At 40.8% G+C, this 19,601-nt stretch overlaps 1 protein-coding gene across 4 annotated transcripts in view; it reads left to right on the forward strand.

Moving 5' to 3' along the window:
- The first annotated feature begins 5,579 nt into the window (after window positions 1-5,579).
- Window positions 5,580-19,601, forward strand: part of EPSTI1 (epithelial stromal interaction 1) — a 51,034-nt gene continuing 37,012 nt past the window's right edge. For 2 of the 4 annotated variants that reach the window (XM_059839074.1, XM_059839075.1), the window contains exons 1-3: window positions 5,580-5,868; window positions 16,755-16,813; window positions 18,780-18,863. In XM_059839074.1, coding sequence (XP_059695057.1) covers window positions 5,675-5,868; window positions 16,755-16,813; window positions 18,780-18,863 — 337 coding nt within the window. In that variant the 5' untranslated portion in view covers window positions 5,580-5,674. The remainder of the gene's footprint in view (window positions 5,869-16,754; window positions 16,814-18,779; window positions 18,864-19,601) is intronic. The other 2 variants (XM_059839077.1, XM_059839078.1) reach the window with 1 other exon arrangement.

The raw sequence follows: 19,601 nt of genomic DNA on the forward strand, positions 1-19,601 counted from the left end.
TGAAATTAGAATGGCTGTGACCAAAGTTTCATCCTAAAGATTAAAGTTTCTGAGGTCAGGCAGAGAAAAGAGTATAATTGAAAGTTATCAAGGAAGTCATGAGGCATATCATATAAAACTGGAAAAGTCAGTACTTGAGCCTTGCTGAATTGTCATGTGCATACAAATGAATGAAGAATAAATCTTCCCAGCCAGGATTAGAAGTTGTAAGAGTTAACTCTCCTACAAGCATTTGTATATTTAATTACCACAATATACTATAAAAGTTAAACCATGAGCTGTGGACTTCTACTAATTTCTTTAGGTAATGTATTTGGAAACATAACACAATAAAGAATGTAATGTTCTTTCTAGACACTATAATTGTCTGTATGACACCTTTGGTTGACTAGGTACCACAAGGTAGTATATTATATAAAATCCTAAGCTGGAACTAATCATGGCCTTTAGGAATTCAAAGAAGATGGTATATATGCCAAAAAGCTCATGTATCTTTTGTGAATAAGTAAATCTATGCTTTAAAAGCTGTTAAGAAAAAAGATCTATTCAAGAATATAGCAAATGCCATTTTAATACTGCCAGACTTCTCAAGGACTTTTTCGCTCTGGACATAGAGCTGGAGCAATAGCTCTTAGAGATCTTTGTTTCTGATATCATTTGTGTAGTTTACCAGTTAATTTTGCCTTTTCCAATAGATTTTTGCTGGCATTTTTAATGACATAAATCATTCATTTGTAGTCCTGATTGTTTTTATAACATCAGACCTTTAAAACAGCCCTGCTTTATTATTTAGTGTTATTTATATAGCAATATGATATGCATAGTACACTCCAGGCTGTAAGATTATTATATATAATAATTTATGTATAATATAGCAATAAGATATGCATAGCACCCTCCAGGCTAAAGAGCTGCTCCTAAAATGTAGCAATAATCTTCAGGCACTGGACCTCAATACAGCAAATTCTGGACACCAGGTTAATTATATTTCTAATGCCCGCTTCCGTTTGCTGAAGCAGTATTAGCTAAAGGAGAGGAGGACTTGCTGTAATGCTGTAATACTGTAGAGAAAGCAAGGGTCAATTTTCTTTTAGAGGGTGGAAGATGATAGTTTTTGATAGGTACCGTCAATTTCAGCTTTTTGCAATAAAATGGGAAGTGTGTGCAGCATTTTACATCTCCTAAACAGATTACCCAACACATCCACACACATGTACTTGTCAAAGCTAATGGCATTCTTTCTGCTGAACCTGACAAATTCCAGTCCTCAATCTAAACAAGAATAAATCTTAACCAAATGTTGACATTTTACTCTCCTCCTGGGGCTCCTCTCCAGAGATCATAGAAATTTCTCTTCTCCAGATTCTTCAGCTGTAACAATTAGTTCTATCAACCCTGCAGAAAGCAATCAACCTAATTGTACAGGAAAGTAGAGTATTCAGCCAGAAAAAACCCTGGTAAAGCAAAATGCACCTCTAAAAATTCAATTCTTATTTTGCCATCATGGTATAACAACTCAATAAGCATTTCTAATTAGAGATATTCCTCTGGGGATATTTGCCATCATTTGCCATTGCTCTAAAATGCAGAGATATGTTCCCAATAATCAATTATTCAATATTCTCTGTTGTATATTCAGCTGTGTGTCTTACCTACTTAGCCAAAATATCCAGGAAAAAAAGCTTTGTATGTGAACCCTTAAGCATCATATTCAGCTGTTGGACTAAGTGTATTAATGCTGATTACAAAGGAAAAAAACATTTCTCCAGCAATTAAGGCCTTCTGACAACATTTCCTGGCTTCTGAGAAAAACAGAGAGTGGGCAGTATAAAAGGTTGCCTGTCCTGGCTGTCCTTTCAAAGTTCTCCTTCCTTTTGATGCTTTTCTTCAGGCTTTAGGCTTCTAGTATCCTTGGATTTAAAAAAAAATCTTAGATTTTAATGAAACATGTCTGTGGTTGTGGAAAAAAAAAAAAAAAACTTAAAAATTCAAAACCTTAAAATGCCATAAACCAACAGTAAAATAATGAAGAATTAACAGCTGTCTTCAGGGAAGGAAAGATAGGGAACATTACATTGGTTTAGTTTTATGGGGGTTTTAATACTATTTCTTTCAAAGAAGAGAGTTTTGTCCTATCTAACATTCCCAAAGAAATGATGACTTGGCTGACCCAGATCCTTTATAGTGAGAAAAGGTCTCTGATGCCTCTCATTTTTTGTATAGTTCATGATGCTGCAGAGTTGGAAATAAAGGTTCAGTACAAAATGTTCCTCCAGAGAAGTTATTTTGTTTTATTATTGCAATTTCATGAGAAACACAGGTGAGGGAGGGAATATGACGATTCTTAATATTTCACATGTCCACTGAGGAATTTTCTCAGAGCAAAAGAAAGATCATTTTCTGTCTTTCTGTCTCCCAAAAAATAAAATATAAAATCTGTTTTTAATTGCTAGAGGCAACAGAGCTTTACAGACACAAAAGCTTTATTTTGTCAAATGGATTTTCTCACTCCTTTTCCTCTTTTCTCCCCTATCCTACTGGTGGGGAGGGAGGGAGCCACCAACTGTGTGAGTGCTCACTTGATAGCAAGGGCCAGTGCATCACAGCCTCAGAGCCAGTTAGGGATGTGCAGCAACTACAAAAATAGCTCCTCAGGTAGAATTGGCAGTCAGTATTTGGTGGGTCTAGAAAAATATAAGTACTGAATTAAAATCCTTATGGAGGATTTGGGAAGGCTGAGATTTGGTGGTGTTTCAGGCGACTGAATACATTGGCATTCTGATGTTTTAGCATCTGTTTAACATCTATGACACCAAAAAGAAACAGGGCTGGAGGCTGATCCTCTTTCTTAAACACAGCTAGTACAGACCCATATATGCTGCCCAAGACTAGTCTCCACTAAGCTAGAAGTAGCTAAGTGGCTGTGTGGATCCTAGTGGAGGCAATATACATGTCCTTACCAAACTCCAAACATCCTGAGAGCCTTAGCTGGTACTGCCATGATGCTGGAACTTGATTATTATTTTGGGGATATTTCAGCTCAATGCATCTGAAGCAGTGTATGAGCTGGGTTGCAGACTGTGAAATGTTCTGTTTTAGCAGCATGAAACTGAAGGGCTGATGAATGATACACTGGAGTATCACGCAGAGGCTGTGGGGTGAGTTTGAGATTGCTGGGATAGTGATGAAGAGATATTTAGGGTGGACAAGGTGAATTTGGTATACTAGTCAATACTGACCTTCGGGGGGGTCATGTCTGGCATGAACCATCCTTAGAGCCAGACCTGGATGTTGTCCTGGATAGAGTTAGTTTGGATTGTCCACAACAGAGCTATGAAATAAATGAGCATGGAAGCAACAAAAGTGATCAAGCTTCTAGTGCTTGGGTTCATTTTACATCACTCTTTTTTGAGCAATATAGATATAAATATTTAGATTCTACAGTTACTGTTTTCAGCCAAAAGTTTCTAAATTTCAACAGGGAAATGACACTAGATCTGAATTTTACATAACATTATAGGATTGAAGACACAGCAGCAGTGGCCACATTAATTATAATCAATTTTTGTAATTAAATATGGGTTATTAAGACATCAATCTGCGTGGATAAGAACACTCCAGATGTCAAAGTTGGATTATTACCAGATAGGGTGTCTGTAGGCACAGCTGTTATCCCACAAATCTTTGCAGTCCTCAGACATGATTTTGGCTATAATTTCTGTGCTACTTCTAGTGCTTCGACATCTCCTGTATCGACCCTCCAGTTCTATGGAAGGGAGTGAGCTTCGTGCTTGCTTTCATTTGCCAGCACCTTGACATTAAATACATACATATATTTGTGAAGGGAAGTGATGCAAGGCACTATGCACCAGTTCATCCCTTTACAGCACACTGCCCTTGCACTCCAAAGTCTGCAGAATGATTTGTGTACAAATGAAGATCATCTGTGCTGCAGAGCATGTTAGGAAGAACAGGGGGAGGAGAGACCATTGGTGCTGCCTTCTTGGGGCAGCCCTAGGAGATGCATCCTTGTGGATATGGAGGCTCTGGGAGGTGAGCTGGTGGTGGCAGGGTCCCAAGGAGCATTACAACCACCAGGCAGCCTGTGGCTTTCCATATAGCATTTTACTTTACTCCTTCCCCTGCATGTGTGGAGAGTGCTGTAAGACCTAGGTGGTCCAGGCAGTCAGGAAACCTGGCCAGTGGTGTGTTTCTAGTGTAGCTTGATCAGCTGAGGACAAAGAGGGATGAGATCTGTGTGAGTGGAGCTGGATCTCCTTAGTTCTGCTGCATTAACCTGGAGTAGCATTGCTAGCTCCTTTTTGCTTGGGTTAGAAGTTGCTGAACATCTTTTATTTACTAATGATATCAAAAAGGTTGCTGGTTATCTCCAGCCCTGCAGATCCCATAGATACACTACCACTGGTTAGATGTGATCACTCAAAGGATCTCCCTTTTCAGTAAGTGGATCATGTATTGGTCCTCTATTCAGGTAGAATTAGGAAAGTCAAAGTTTTCTGATTGTGCAGAATTGAAAAGCTGAATTGGAATTTTTCAGGACCATTGCTTTAAGATTTATCTGAAGGTTAGTTTTTATTTTCATCTTTCCTTGTACACTCATGCAAAATAGAAACCAAAAACCCCCTTGTGAGAGCCTGGACTATGACTCAAAGCAATTGCCCATTTGTGAAGGCACCAGGGTTCTTTGCTGAGACCAGGTTTGCAACTCACCAAGAATAAGATGAGTTTTTGGGTGTGTAATGACAAACGTCTGGTCTGCAAAAGACAGAAGGGATGAACTTACAACTGCCAGAGTCTACAAGCTGGGCTTTGGGGCTGATAAGAGGCAGATCTTGTGGAAACAGGGTGGTGCTTTCCACCATGCCAAATTGCATGCTCTTACACACACCCCTGCAGGTAGATCAAGACCTTCAATCATCACTTCGACCAACAGCAACACTCAAGTCTCATTGTAAATCCAGAAGTGGTAGATATGTATCTTCCTACTCTTATCCTTTCTTTCTCTTTCTTCCCTTTTTTTTTTTCCCTTGCACATTTTGTGGTATCTTTATGTTTTCATATTGGCATATTACTATAGATAATAATAACCAAAATGGCTATATAGCTGCTTTCCACTGCAACCAAATTGTTCATAAATATATAAATATACATACACATATTTGCAAACACTGATCATTCAGTGTTTTTTCACTTTAATCCACCCCAAGAGATTTATTAACAAGAACCCGCACTACTTTCACCGTCAGGGGTAGGTAATAACGCCCCCAAGAGTAATTCCCTCTGTCATAGGGAAGTGCTGGGTTAAAAAATGTCCAGAAATATATCAGAAATATATGTCAGAAATATATCAAAAAAATGTCAGACCTCCCCATACTTCTGCACAAACTGTTGTCACCTGGTTTATTAGTGTGGATCAGCTTTGCCGTCACCCTCTGACCCCTGTCTGCCTGGGTGCTGTGACTGAGATGATGAAACTTGAGCTTCAGCTGGTGGATGCCTCAGAAACCACAACATGTATTGGCAGCCCAAAGTTCAGGAAGGGGAGGAGTTTACCAGGAATTGAAACTGATTTCTGGCAACTCCAAAGTTTTGAGTGTTCCCCTAGCTGTAGCAGCAATACTGATTTCTGTCAAGGCAAGGTACTTGCGAAACCATGTCTGGGGTTGGAGGATGGAGGGAAGGCAGCAGATACAGAACAGCTACTGCTTTCAATACTCCATCTTCCTCTCAGGGTAACCCTCATGGCAACAATGAAACCGAGAAGGGTGAAAACACCCAGAAGCTGACAGCATCTGAAGAGAAAAAAGGAGGCCAAGCATCAGCACACCAACAACAGCAAAAGCAGTAGTAAGTAACAAGAAGCCTGACTAAGATGATTTACCTGCATTGGGAGCCTGTTCTCCAGCTTACTTTAAAGGTATATACCTTTAAAGGTGAAAATACTGTACAGAGAGCCTGAATGTGGCTGAGCACACAAGCAGCATGCTGTCATATCCTTGGAGCTTCCTACATGGGACCTGAGTTGTTCTGGCAGGCTTCTTGACAGCATGGCTTACCCCCTGTGCCCTAGCAGTGGCCAGTTCTGTACCTTGAATACTGGCATAGGTGGTGTCTGGCATCTTTTTTCAAAGTTTCTTGGCATCTTTTTTCAAATTTCAAATCTGGTTCTAGCTCCCTGTTTTCTGTGTCTCCTAATATTTCATCCTGGAAAGTCTAAAAATACTTACTTTGGCTTAAGAGATGGATGTAGGCTGCATTCCAGCACTGCTCTGCATGCAGTCAAGGACACAGAACAGCTTCCAGGAACTTCATGCTCACAAAATTAAAACCGAAGATTCAGCATTTGGTGCTTTATTGGAATCTATGCTTAGTCCCTCTCTTGCTTTCCAGTGACAATCCTGAGATAGCTTGTATAAACTCTGTCTTGCAGATATAATACAGAATAGAAATGAAAAGCTCTGTGTGTGTGTGTTTTATATAAATATACTTGGATGACCATAGCTAAGTGTTTATTCCTTTTCACAATTATTCTTTCTTCTGAGTTCTTAGTAACTGTGCATGTAATACTAAGTTTATTATTATTGTTGTTGTTGTGTGCTGATTTTGCTTAGCTTGCTTCTTTTTCTTCCGTCTTTCAAAGGGCAGCTGGCAAATCTGCAAACTGTTTCAGTTTCCTTTCCTTCTTTCTGGGTGAAGAAGGTGGAGCCAACCTCTGGAGGAGGTGGCAGGCAGCTGATGGTGAGCAGAGATCAGCAGCTTTCCATTGAAACCCATGAATGCTTCCCTATTGGGTAGTAATGATACAGGGACTATTAAGAGCTGAGTCCCTTTAAAATCCATCAGCACTTTAATGATTGACTTTCAGGAGAGCAAACAATAATTCTTCAGTTGATGTCTGTTTATTTTCTGCCATTTCCAAATATGAAAAATTCTCTGTCTTGCCTGCTCTCACAGTGCCACGTATCCACAGTAGAGCAAGGACAGCCCCAGTTTGTTTATGTAGCTGTGGTGTATGCATTTTGTTGCTGTTTGGGGTTTTTTTGGGGGGGAGGAGGGGGTAGCAGGGCTAGTGGGAGTTTTCCCATTGGCATCACGGTGTTTACCCAGTTTGTCTGGCATACAAACCCCCTGGCAAAGGTTAGGTGAATAATTAATCAATTGGTTTGCCAGAGCTCCCTGCAGAATTTAAGGCCAGAGCACATATAATCACACAAATCCTTGTTCCCTCTTTCATCTCACATGTTTCTTGCAGACATAAAGCTGTTGTGCATCCACTGCAAAGCCTGAGCACTATTTTCTGCTATGTGAAAATATTCTCTCTGTGTCTTCATAATGTACTAACCAAGAATTAGTTCCTAAATCTCAGATCTACAAATTAAAGTCTGCATTAATATTCAGTTAATGAGAAGAGGGATGAAGGAAAGGCAGGTTGGAATAGAAACCATGTAATATGAGTGGGAAACTATTACTCTAATAAAAAATGAGAGTGGGGTTTGCATCCTTCCCTTTAGAAGGGGGATGCTACCTGGCAGTTTGAATGGATGAAGACACTTAAACTGCAATTTCCTTAACACAGATTAAAGGAGAAGGTAGCATCTGAAATACTGAAACAGAACAGTGGAGATCTTTATTCTTTAAAAAAATTGTTTCATTAATTATTACTTTGTTCATTTTCTCAAGCTACATTTCAAGAAATATTTCAGATTAAAATATAATTTTAGCAGTGATAAAGCTGACTCAGCTTTTTACCTTCCAACCTCTTTTAATATGACCTTTAAAACTAAAATACTGGGACACCCTCAGGTTCAGGTTTTTGGGTTCTGGGATAACAAGAGCAGTTGGAGAGCTGCAGTTAGAGGGTGACAATAGATGAAAAAAAGAACAGACTGGCATTACTAAAGGATTTCTGGAATATGCATAGCAGAGGGAACATGAGGGGCCCAAACAGGATACCTCTGTGCCAAGTAGCATCTCTATTCCAGCTTCTGCATGCTATTTTTTGGAGACAGGGGTATGGTTTTGCTGCCAGCAAAGCAGGAGATGGAGTAGCTTTTGAAGGCTCTGTGTGAATTGTTCCAATGCAAACTCTCTGTCTCAGGCTGTGAGAAAAATTGGGAGTGGGAAAACATCTCAGGAACATCTTAGGGTCAGATCAGGTAACCTTTTGTTTAGATTGTGGGATGTAGCATGTTGCAGTCCTATTCAGTACTTGATATTCAAACTGGACTATTAAAAATAAGCAGCTGGTATTAGAGTTTAGATAGTTTTGCTTTGGAAAAGCCCTTATATGATATGTCAAGGGCAAGAAGGGACAATAAAATGGTCCTAATTAAGAAAAGTACTTGTTCAAATGCAAAATTGAAGTCACACTTTGTACATCCCCATCCAGTTATACATAGAATGGGGTTTCAGGCTATGGAGAAAAAAGTCACCAGGATGACAAGAGCTTGAAACTGCTTATGATAATAAGCTTGCATTTAAGTGGCTTCACTTTGTCTGCTAAGTGCCATGAAATTAACTTGTAGAAAGCAAATTCCCAAATTGCCCCTGTTCATACCTATTCAGAAACAAAAGTCTGTACAGAAGAAAGGTGGAGAAAAGTGGGGAAATTAGAGGGTGAACTATAGCTAGTGCCTGAAAAAGAAACTGCTGCCCCCATTCAGCCATTTGCCTTTAGCGCCTTTAAAGCTGCCAAGAATAATATTGGTTCTGGTAAAATCCATTAAAAACTGAAATTCAAAATAATAAAGCCTGAAGATATATTGCTGCACAGCTGGTAACAGTCCCTCATAATTTTATTTGAAAGGAGAGCAAACTTGCTAGAATGCTTGACTCAAGAAATTGTATTCTTTGACCGCTGGAGCCAAATCTGTCAGAGCTTTCTTTCCTTCCTTTTCCAATCTTAATCCTGAACTAAAAAAAAAAAAAACCAAACAAAATCAAACAAAAACAAACAAAAACCAAACCAAAATATCTATGGTTTTATTAGACCCCTCATCCTGCTGACAGACTATACTTAGCAGTTCTGATTTTTTTTTTCTTTCATGAACTAAAGTTTCTTTAAAATAAAAATAAAAAAAAGTTAGTCTGTGTTCTGGTTTGAAAGCAAAACCAGTAAGAGAACTCCATGTCAGAAATACAATTTATTAGGAAAAGGAAAAAAAAAACAACCAAACTAAAATACATGCAATAATACAAAAGAAAAATCACTGACAGAGTCAGAACTCAACCTGACACCCTGTCGGTGAGGGAGTTGGTAGCAGTCCAGTTGGATTGGTGGCTGCAGTCCTCCTGGAGTGGCAGGTGTGGTTCTGTTGGAGCAGTGATCCTGTAGAAGGGTGTAGTCTTCCTCTGAATATCCAGTGGAAAAGGCAGCCATTCCTCTAGAAATCCAGAGGATAGACTGCTTGTTCTGTCCCAAAGCCCAGATTATATCCAGGTGAGGATGCTTAGCTCCTCCCCCCTGGGCAGAGCATCTCACAAAGGGCTGATATCATTCTGTAAGTCATGTGGTGTGTCCATTAAACAGAAATGGCTCCTACAGGGAGTTATCCCTGAGTCATACAGACAGGCATTGATGGGCCCATTAACAGGAGATAAGGAAAAACAATGTCCTTCCTGGTTTCAACAGGTCTTGAGAATGGGAATGGAATACATCTTTATATTGTAACCTAGTACACTCTACAAAACTGTAGGTGGATTTTTAGCAAAATACTTACTTTGCCCACTGCCCAGCCACTGGTGGGAGTGCAAGACAGATAATTTGAATTAGGGAAATCTGTTCAGACTTTAGCTCTCCACTTGCTGCACAGGAGAAATCTCCCAGCTCTCTGTCTTCAGGTTGATATACTGATGTTTATAGCCCAGTGGAGCACTTCAGAAATGCCTGGCTTCACCATAGCCAGCCTTTTCTCCAGGCACAGGATTGGTGGCAGGGTCTATGTAAGACAATAACAATACTGTCAGTCTGGATGGGGGGGTTACTGTGCCACATAATGCTTGGGGGAGGGAAGGAAGTCCTTCCAAAGTCTGTATTAGAAGCTTTTTTGGAAGAGCTTGCTTTGCACGAGCCCTGACATGTTCTCTTGGTACATAGCTTGATGAGGAGCTGTGGCAAGGTGATGAACAAGGAATGTATGGGAGGATGCTGCGTTTGGGCAGGGGCAATGAAAGAACAAATTCTCTGATGCAGAGACAGCGGAGGAGGAAATACATTGTTGAAAAGAGTCAGGGAAGCAGGGATGAACATGCCACTAGCTCAAATCTCAGTGTTCATGAGGTACAGCATCTGACCTGCTGGGCTCTTCAGGCACTCTGGCAAGCCTGACATGCAACACATGCACACCTCTGCAGGGCAGAGCTCAACTCAGCACTTGGTGCTGCCAAGCCCAGCGCCTGGCCTGCCCACCTATGATGCTCCACGCTTTTCAGGGCTAGTGATTACCAGGGGCTCCAGCTGGCTCTGGCATGCTCCCTACATGCCTACATCCCTCTCCCTACATCCCTGACGCTGTGCTGCACCGAGAGAACTGAGGTGCTCTAGCACGTGGGGACGGCACGAGCATGGCCATGTCTGAGTTTTCTAGACTTTGCCAGGTCTGATGCTGATCTACAGTCCTGCCCCTTTGGTGTTATCTGCCCAAAGCACAGGCTGACTAATGACATGTTAGTGTTTTCAGAAGAGAGAAAGCTGTGCTGTGAGCCAAGTTTGAGCTGAGAGCTACCCCTTGGCTCCCTGATTTGATCTGTCAGGGTGGCAATTTCCTTGGATCTTCAGAAGTTGGTTGAGAGTGTCCAAAACAGAGTACAGCTGAAGCCCCTGTCCTTCTTTCTGATATGCTAAGACCACAACAAGCTGCTGAGTGTGAGCCTCATCTAAACTGTTGGAAATTCAGTTCCAAATTTCAGTTTTAGTCTTTTGACCAGATTTTAGCTTCATGAATTTCTCTGCAAGCATGTGGGTAAAAGCAAAACCTCAGGTCTGTCTCTTTCCTGCAGGTTTCTGACTCTTAGTTTCTCCTGGGCTGCTCTCTGCTGCCCTCTCCCTTCTCACTCTTCCCCCTTGCAAGTTCGCTTCTTCAGGATTTAACTCTGCTTTAATCCTCACAAGGCCAAAAATATTGTCTGTTCTTAATGAAAGGGACCAGATACAGAAGTGAGTTACCCTGGTTTAATAATCTTCCAGACATCCTTTGAACTGTGTTAATTAAGTGCATTCCTGGCCTGTGGCAAACACAGGACAAAATCCATGGAGGTAGACTTTTGGTGATAAACATTTCCTGCTAATGTAATTCATTTTCTGCCTCTTGTGTTAAAAGCACATGTGCAGTGAGGATAAATCAGACAGTGTGTAATGCCAAGCCCCAGTAAATCACTTTTGTCTCTGAGCTGCAAACTGGTAAGATGATGCCACTGATAAAGATGGAAAGCCAGAGCCCCAGGCCTGCATGTAAGGTTTGTACACTCTCCTAGAGATCTGCTTATGGCACTGCTGGGACACAGAGCATATTGCTCAGCTGAGGTCTAGAATTGTGGCTGTCAATTATCATTAGCATCTGGCTGTGTGTGCCTTGCAAAATAGGGATACCTACAGGACAGTTATCTGCTTGCTGGGATTTGGCATCTAGTAGCCCTTTAATTTGGCAGCTTCTGTGCTGCTCAGCAGCATGTGGCTGCTCCATCAGGCATGGGAGCTTTGGTGAAAACAACACTTTGTGGTGGTGTGGACTTGACAGCTCTTAAAACAACTCCTGATAAATGAATGCAAAGTTCAGCTTAGTGTATCTTTGAAGGAAATTCGAGAGTTGGCTTTGGCAGTTTGATCTCTTTTAAATTCAGTCTTAACATACTATCTAATGCAGTATCTCACCCTAGGTCCCTCCTCTGACTGAATCTGCCCATGCCTCCTTCCCAAGCTTTAGTCATTTTGTTGCTCTCCGACTTCATTCTCCTTAGTTTCTGTCTGTTATGCAGAGTACTCTGCCCAGCAGAGCAGGATATTTGGCTTTCAGCTCTGTGACATTCATGTACCAATGCACCCACGGTATAAAACACAGTGGAACTGGAAATTATTTAGAACACCCAGTCCTTTTGTAACTCTTTAAGCTATTTCACACTTCATTTGAATATTTCTCCTGTGGTAGATGGCTGGAGTGGACCTAAGGAAAAACTGATGAGCACAGCTCTGCAAAAACTATTACCAGTGAGCAGCAGTCCTCATGGTTTTTTTCAATTTTAGAAATAAACTCTTTTATACAAACCTGAAAGGAAATAGAACAAAAAATGCTATCATCAATGCCTTTAAAGCACTGAAGAGGTGTCCTTGAGCTAGTTAGGAGAGTAGACTTACACATATGATTCAAAATTTAAGTTTTCAGACTTGGTGCTCCTAATGTTACTGATCACTCGAAGTGTAAACTATCACTACAGATTATCTATGACGTTAGTGTGTGTTTCTCCTGACTGAAATGTTTTAGATCTCTCTCTGTATGTGCTGGTTTTGGCTGGAATAGGGCTTATTTTCTTCACAGTAGCTGCTATAGGGCTGTGGTTTGGGTTTGTGGCCGAAAGTGTGTTGATATCACAGAGGTGTTTTGTTATTGCTGAGCAGGGCTGACACTGAGTCAGGGCCTTTTCTGCCTCCCACCCCACCAGAGAGAGGGCTGGGGGGGGCACAGGGGGTTGTGAGAGCTGTGGGACAGCTGACCCCAGCTGGAAGAGGTGTATCCTATAACATATGGCATCATGCTCAGCATACGTAGCTGGGGGGAGGAGAAGGAGAGATGTACAAAGTGTTGGAGTTTGTCTTCCCAAGTCACCATTACATGTGGTGGAGCCCACCACCAGGTGTGCTTTCCTGGGGATGGCTGAACACCTGCCTGACCATGGGAAGTGGTGAATCCATTCCTGCTTTGCTTGTGTGTGCAGCTTTTGCTTTACCTGTTAAACTGTCTTAATCTCAACCCATGAATTTTTTCACTTTACCCCTTCTAAGTCTCCATCCCATGCCATGGTGGGCAGAGTGAGCGAGCAGCCATGTGGTGCCTACTTACTGGCTGGGGTTAAACCACAATGATATCTTGTTACATAGGCATTTATAATCCCCCAACTGTGGTATATTATGTGTATCTGCTTGAAAAATCATAGGAGGTTCCTTTTTTTTTAAATTTCAATATAGATACATTCTCTTATTGGGTTCTAACTTTCTTACGCTCATTAATATCTGTTCAGTCTGTGTAATGAGTCAATACATTCCCATTTTCTGCAGAGAAAATAAAACAAAAAACACTCATCAAGATTAATATGATCCATAAAGGCAGAATATGATTTTTTCTTTTTTGAAGAGCTAGAGCTGGAGTAAGATGTTCTTTCTCCCCCTTCCAGTGACTTCTGTATTTGTATTTATAAAACAGCCCTACCTCAAAGATAGGCTTAATTCTTATAACAATTAGAATCATTATTAGGGAAACTGTAAAGTTAAATTCTTTATAATCTTTTCTGTCTGTGGATTTTGAAGCACTTCATATACTGGTATAAAGTACAAAATTCTGCACACCACTGATAGCTTAAAATCTTCACATTTCTTTAATTGCTCCCCAGGTAAGTAGGATAATTTGCTCCAGACTTATGGCTACTGTGGCAACCTAGAAACTGACTGGAATATTAAATTGGCAGGCTGTAGCTGGCTTTATAGGATTAACTGGATCAGAGGTTTTGCCTGAACAAAGAAATGACATAAAATATCCTGCAAACTGGATAAAAACACAAGGTGGAAGCTGGTATTTTGCATTAACTTTCTTTCCTTCAGAAAGAGAATCTCAAGAAAATAAGAAATATTAGGTGCAGATTTTAGGACTGGTAGGGCATGTGGAGTTTCTCAGGAAACAGCTCATTTGGCTTCCACTCCTGTAGGGTTAAAAAGGCAAGTAACCAGTGTGGACCCTGATTTTCACCCCTCACACAAGAAATTTACCATGTACTTACTCCTCCTTGCCCTGATCAGATAATCATAGAATGATTCTTTAGGAGACCTTAAAGGTCATCCAGTTCCAACCGCCCTGCCATGGGCAGGAATCCTTCCACCAAACCAGGCTATTCAGAGCCCCATCCAGTCTGGTCTTAAGCACCTCAAGGGTAGGGAATCCACTACATCTCTGGGCAACTTGTGCCAGTGCCTTACCACCCTGCCGGTAAAGAATTTCTGCCTAGTATCTGACCTAAACCTGCCCTCCTTCAGCTTAAGGCCATTCCTGATCCCATTACCCAAACCCACACTCTGGCCTATCTTTCCAGAGACCAAGGTGAATACTACAAAGTTAGATAGACTCAATAATGCTCCCCCTGCCTTTTTATTTTTTCTTATTATTTTTAATAATAATAAGTAAAACAAACCATTAGATAAAAGACAAAGAAAAGTTGGTGTCCTGTTCTCCCCTTCCCTCCCTGACTGAAGACTTGGTATCCTCACTTTCTTTGCATTTTTTTAAATAAAATGGAAATGAATTTTGCTTTTAAATAAACACTATTTTAAACAACAACTCTTAATCTGCTCTCTGGAAAACAGACGGTGAATGTACTGTCACCTCTACCTCTTTGGTAAACTGATTGATCTTTGTTGTATTTCACGTGCAGTCCTTTTGAGGTGCTGAAGAAGAGGCCACGATCAGGTACCAGAAGAGTTGGCCCCACCTGGCTTCCTGGGGTGTGAGCCTTCCAGCCAAAAAGCACAAGCAGATAAAGGAAATGATTCATGGCAAAAGGGCTAGATTTGATACCATGATTTCTCGTACGTGTTCAGACAAGACAAGGTATTTTTAAAAAAAATTGATTATAACTTAAAACAAATCAACCAGACAAAAGCTGTTTGAAGTCATCAAAGTACATGGTATAAAAACTCTTCTGCCCTCTAGTGCTGTGAAGCAGCGTGATATCTTAGATGCACTGATCGATTTTTGGGAGAGGAAGATATGTAGCATTGCAACCCACAATTTCAGCCACTTTTATCACTGCCAAAGGGAAGGGAGGGGAGTTTAAACGGTACTTAATAATTTTTGTGTATGAACTTGAGAGAAATATGATCTTAATATCTGAAACAAAAACAAAAGCTGTAAAAAAGTCTTGAAAGAGATACATTGTGTAGAAGCTTGTTAAAGGCACTTTGGGATAAATTGGAAATGCTGCCACTCAATCAAATAGAGAAAAATCTGAAACAACATCATTGATTGGGAGTGTTGTGCCATAAGCAAGATGTGTTGTACAAGCTTCTTTTAAGTAATGTTTGCAGTTGTGTGGTGAATGCCACTGGGGCGTTGCTGCACTCTGCATTCCAGCCTTGATTTGGTGGAGACGTGCAGAACGGTCTCACCATCTCAGGGGCACCAGAGTATGCCAGCAGAAAGGGAAAAGATCATGTTAAATGGCACCATTAAAGCTCACGGCTCTATCTTTACTAGTTTAATCTCATAAATTAATCCACATCCTCCTAGAATAAGTCTTCAAAGAGAAAGAGGTAATTGGATATAAATACTCTCTTACCAAATCCTGAATTACTGTGATACAGCAGCTGGCAGCTTTGGGCACTTTGATCTCTTTGCATGATTTTCATTCCCCTTTTAAGCCTTAGTCTTGGGCCTTATTGTTTCAATTCTTTTCCACTGCCAACTTCTCTCTCTGCTTACTAGCTTGTCCTCTAGCCACTCCCTGTGGTCCTTCCTGAAGAGGCTCAGCCTTCACTCCTAATTTTTCTTTGCTAGCTGTTCTTCTCCTTGTGCTTTCCCTGCAATGAAGCCAGATGAAATATTTGTGCCCACATGTGCACATAAAACCCTGCCTAGACTCTGATGTGTGGGGCCAACTGCTGCTTAATGCATTTCTGGTAAACCTGCACCCCTATAGCACAGCTCCTGATAAGTGGGAGCCGTGTAAACTCCTACTCACACAATACACCATGGAGATAAAACCCTTTGTCTTCTCCAAGTGGAACTGACAAGTTTTCATCACTCTTTTGATCACCTCGAGTCTCTTAATACACTCTGAACCCTGGCTTGCCTCTTTGCTGTCACATTAGATTGATAGCTCCTTGAGACAACAACTGCATTTTGAATTAAGTCTGGCAAAACAGGCCCCTTGTCCTGATTCAGTGAGTCGCACCTTAGGCGTGACAGCAAGATGAATATGCTCAAGGAATTCCTGGTGCTGAAAATGAAAGGCTGACAAGGAAACTGAGGCTCAGGCTGACAGTAAGTCATCTGGGTCCATCACAAACAGTGTGACTTTGCACACTCCTTGGACAACTTTTGGGCAGACGGCGTAAGTCCGCAAGGCGCTTGGTGCCTGCCCACAAGGTAACGGGTGGGACTGTCAGCACTAGTGCTCTTCCTGCTAGACAGTGGTCTTCCACATGGGACATTGTGATTCAAGGAAGTGATTTGATTTGAAATGCATGAAATTTAAGGTCAGCAGTCTAGAGTAAGACTTGAATAAGAACAGCAAAGGCTATGCTAGAAGTTCCTGAAAATATTGTTCTCAGTATATGCTGCCAATTCCAAATATTTCAGGTATTCCTAGAGTACTTACCAAAAATTCCTATAGAACTGAATCAGCTGAATAAATACTAGTTTTTCTATGAAATTATTTGCTACAACAGCAGAAAACTGACTTTGCTGATGAAGGAACTCCTTCTAGTTCTGGTTTTGTGTAAACAGGAAATATAAGAGTGTATTCTTTCATTTTAGTGTTGGCCCATATGTCTTGGTAACTCCAAATGAAACCAGAAGAAAACAGTTGCAGCAAAGTAAGTTGAGTTGTCTAATATAATACATTATTTCTACTTGAATAACTTTGGGTTTTTAGCATTTTATCGCTCTTGCAATTTTTTCCTTATTTTTGCTTTTATATGTACAGCTATGACAGTAATGCCAATGCTATGAGCATTCTCCATGATCATGTCACTTTTTTTAAGAGTGACTCATCCTCTGGCTTTACTTCATGCAGAATAAATCTTATTTGGAAGAGTTTTGATACTTTCAGTGCAGGAGTTGTTCAAGATGGCTTCTGCAAGACTATGCTGGAATTAGCTCTATCCAGCTTTTACAGGATTGAATTCGTATTGGGGAACCTTGAACAGTCTCAAGGTTAGGAGTAGGAAAAATAAAAATATAAATAAGAAATATTTTTGAAAATACTCCCATGTGGAAACAAAAGCAACTGCTGATACTGTTGGTTCTTGAACATGCGTTTGAGTGTAGGTGGTTCTTCTATTGAAGCTGGTAAAAGTAATTTTAGGTGGAAAGTATTTGTGGATATATGTTCACTTTTGCTTAGCTTTGAGTCTTGCTGGTGAAAGTAGCTAAGCAGGAGCACCCTGAATCTCTACCAGAAAGATCAGGCATATGTTGAAATCTTTAATTGGCGAAGTTACAGCCAGAGTCAGATGTGAAATAAATTCTGTATACAGAGCTGACTGACTGAGCACAGCAGTCCTACACACCTGGGTATTGATTTATGCAAGACATGAAAGCTGAAGGAGTGTGAGTCAGCACTTCGCATGTCTTGAGTCCTCGAGGAAACAGTGCAATCAAATCCTTTCTTCTCAAACATTATGAATTTAGCTGAAATGCTTTACCAGCAGGCTGGTATGGGTTGGGTTTCCTTTGGCTGTGAGAAAGAAATTGGACTTATCATGAACCAAACTATAATCTTTTTGAAGGAAAAATAGCAGCATATCATCTTAGACCTGACTATGATGTTAACAGCAAAGGTGCTGCTGCTCTAATAAAAATCTGTTTTCATTTTGTCGTGCCAGTGTGAAGGGTCTGAAGCATGTCAGGTATTTCTGTCTTGGACACTGGTAGAAATAGGACCTCACTGGATGCAGTCTCTACTTAAATGCTTGTTTTAAAGGTGAAATAAAAAGCTGTTCTCTATCTTTTGGGTCTCTCTAGAGGTTTACCCAAATACTGGCTTTATCCTCTTAGAGGAGGGCTGGTGTTAGCCTCCAATAGCCATAGCCAGCCATTAGGATGCACAGTTAGTAAGAGTGAAATAAACCCCTAGAGCAACTGAAGTGCTAGTGTAAAACACAGCTCCTCTTTCCATAGGCTTTGTTGGCCTTGCTATTCAAAGGAATTGGGGTTTTCCCTCTGTCAGTCCACAAAGAGAGAAGTTAAGTCAGCCATCCTGGAGCATATGGCTGCACCCCGGCTGTATTGACTTTCACTGACTACACTGGGAGCTTGCTGCCCATCTCACATGTGGGTGCCTATGCTGAAGTGTCTTAATTTGAAGCTGATTCATGCATTCCTCCTGTTTTTATTTAGAGAGCATGTGGTTGGGAGGGAAAATTACTTTTCATTTCCCTGCTGGGGAGCATTACACCACAAGGATTTCCCTCTACGCAGTAATAACATCTTCATCCCAACAACTTCTGCTTTACCTGCAGGAGTAAATACTGTGGCACTTACCTATAGGTTCCCAGGGGTTAAAAAGCAGTCTATTAGCTGTCTCCTAGCTGGTTTTGGCTTTTTTTTTGGTGTTGAGTCCTAGGGTTGCTCACCATTATAGTCACAAGTTAGGGAAAATGTTTTCCCTATTAGCTAATTATTGCAGTGACTGCGTAACCTCTTGTGGGGGTGTCTGCATCTCTTGAGAACCAAGCTGGTTCCTGGATGGTCTTCAGGATTACATGCAATTAGCAGTAATGGCTGCTTGTTAGTATTCCTCTAACTTCCATATATTTCTTTCTTTTTATACCTGCTCAGTTGCTAAGAAAGAGCTCGATGACCTGGAGCAATGGAAGAAAGAACACAGGCCAGGGCCAATTACATTGGTGCCACAGAGACTGGGTAAGACATGTAAATCAGCAGTTGAGAATTGCAAAATTTAATTTTCCATGACATAAGACATTTTTAACTTTTTCTCACTACCTGTTAAAGAGATTCAGTTTCAATAAGGGCTGACATGAGTCTATTATATGTTCTCTGTGCTTCTTGATGATCATGGCAAGGAAGATGTTTCTGAAACAAAACAGCACAGACTGTCACTCAAGAAATCTGTCAAGGGCAGGGTAGAAAATCTGTACCAACATTTGGGGAAAACAGGTGGATTAACCCTCCTGCTGTTTATACTGCCTGTGGTTGATGTCTCTGAGGGGGCGCACACTTGTCATTAGTGTGCAGATGGACAGCATGTTGGAGACCCTCCAGTTACCCATAAAAAAACTCCTCTGTGTCTGTGTGTTGCTTTCCTGGCTGTTGGCTCTTGACGAGGCAAAAGTGATCCCTGCAGCTTCAGCATTTTCAGGCTAAATGTGTGAAATCCTCTATCACCAATTTTTTAAAGATAACAGACAAGTAAATGAAAAACAGGGTAAAAAGCCGCAAGAACTTAAGACCCTGAACATAACTGATGTGTTTGCTAAGATAAGCAAGATGTTTTCTAGGTGTGTGAGGGAAAGTGTAGGAGATATCTTGAATTGTAACCACTATAAAGTACTGAATTTAGTGATATTTCAGACTTAGTTTAAAAAAGTTTTAGAAAAGAAGAGCTTCTCTTCCTTACTTTGGCTTTTGTAGGAGAATTTG

The sequence above is a fragment of the Haemorhous mexicanus genome, chromosome 2 (assembly GCF_027477595.1).
Source record: "Haemorhous mexicanus isolate bHaeMex1 chromosome 2, bHaeMex1.pri, whole genome shotgun sequence".
Lineage (NCBI taxonomy): Eukaryota > Metazoa > Chordata > Aves > Passeriformes > Fringillidae > Haemorhous > Haemorhous mexicanus.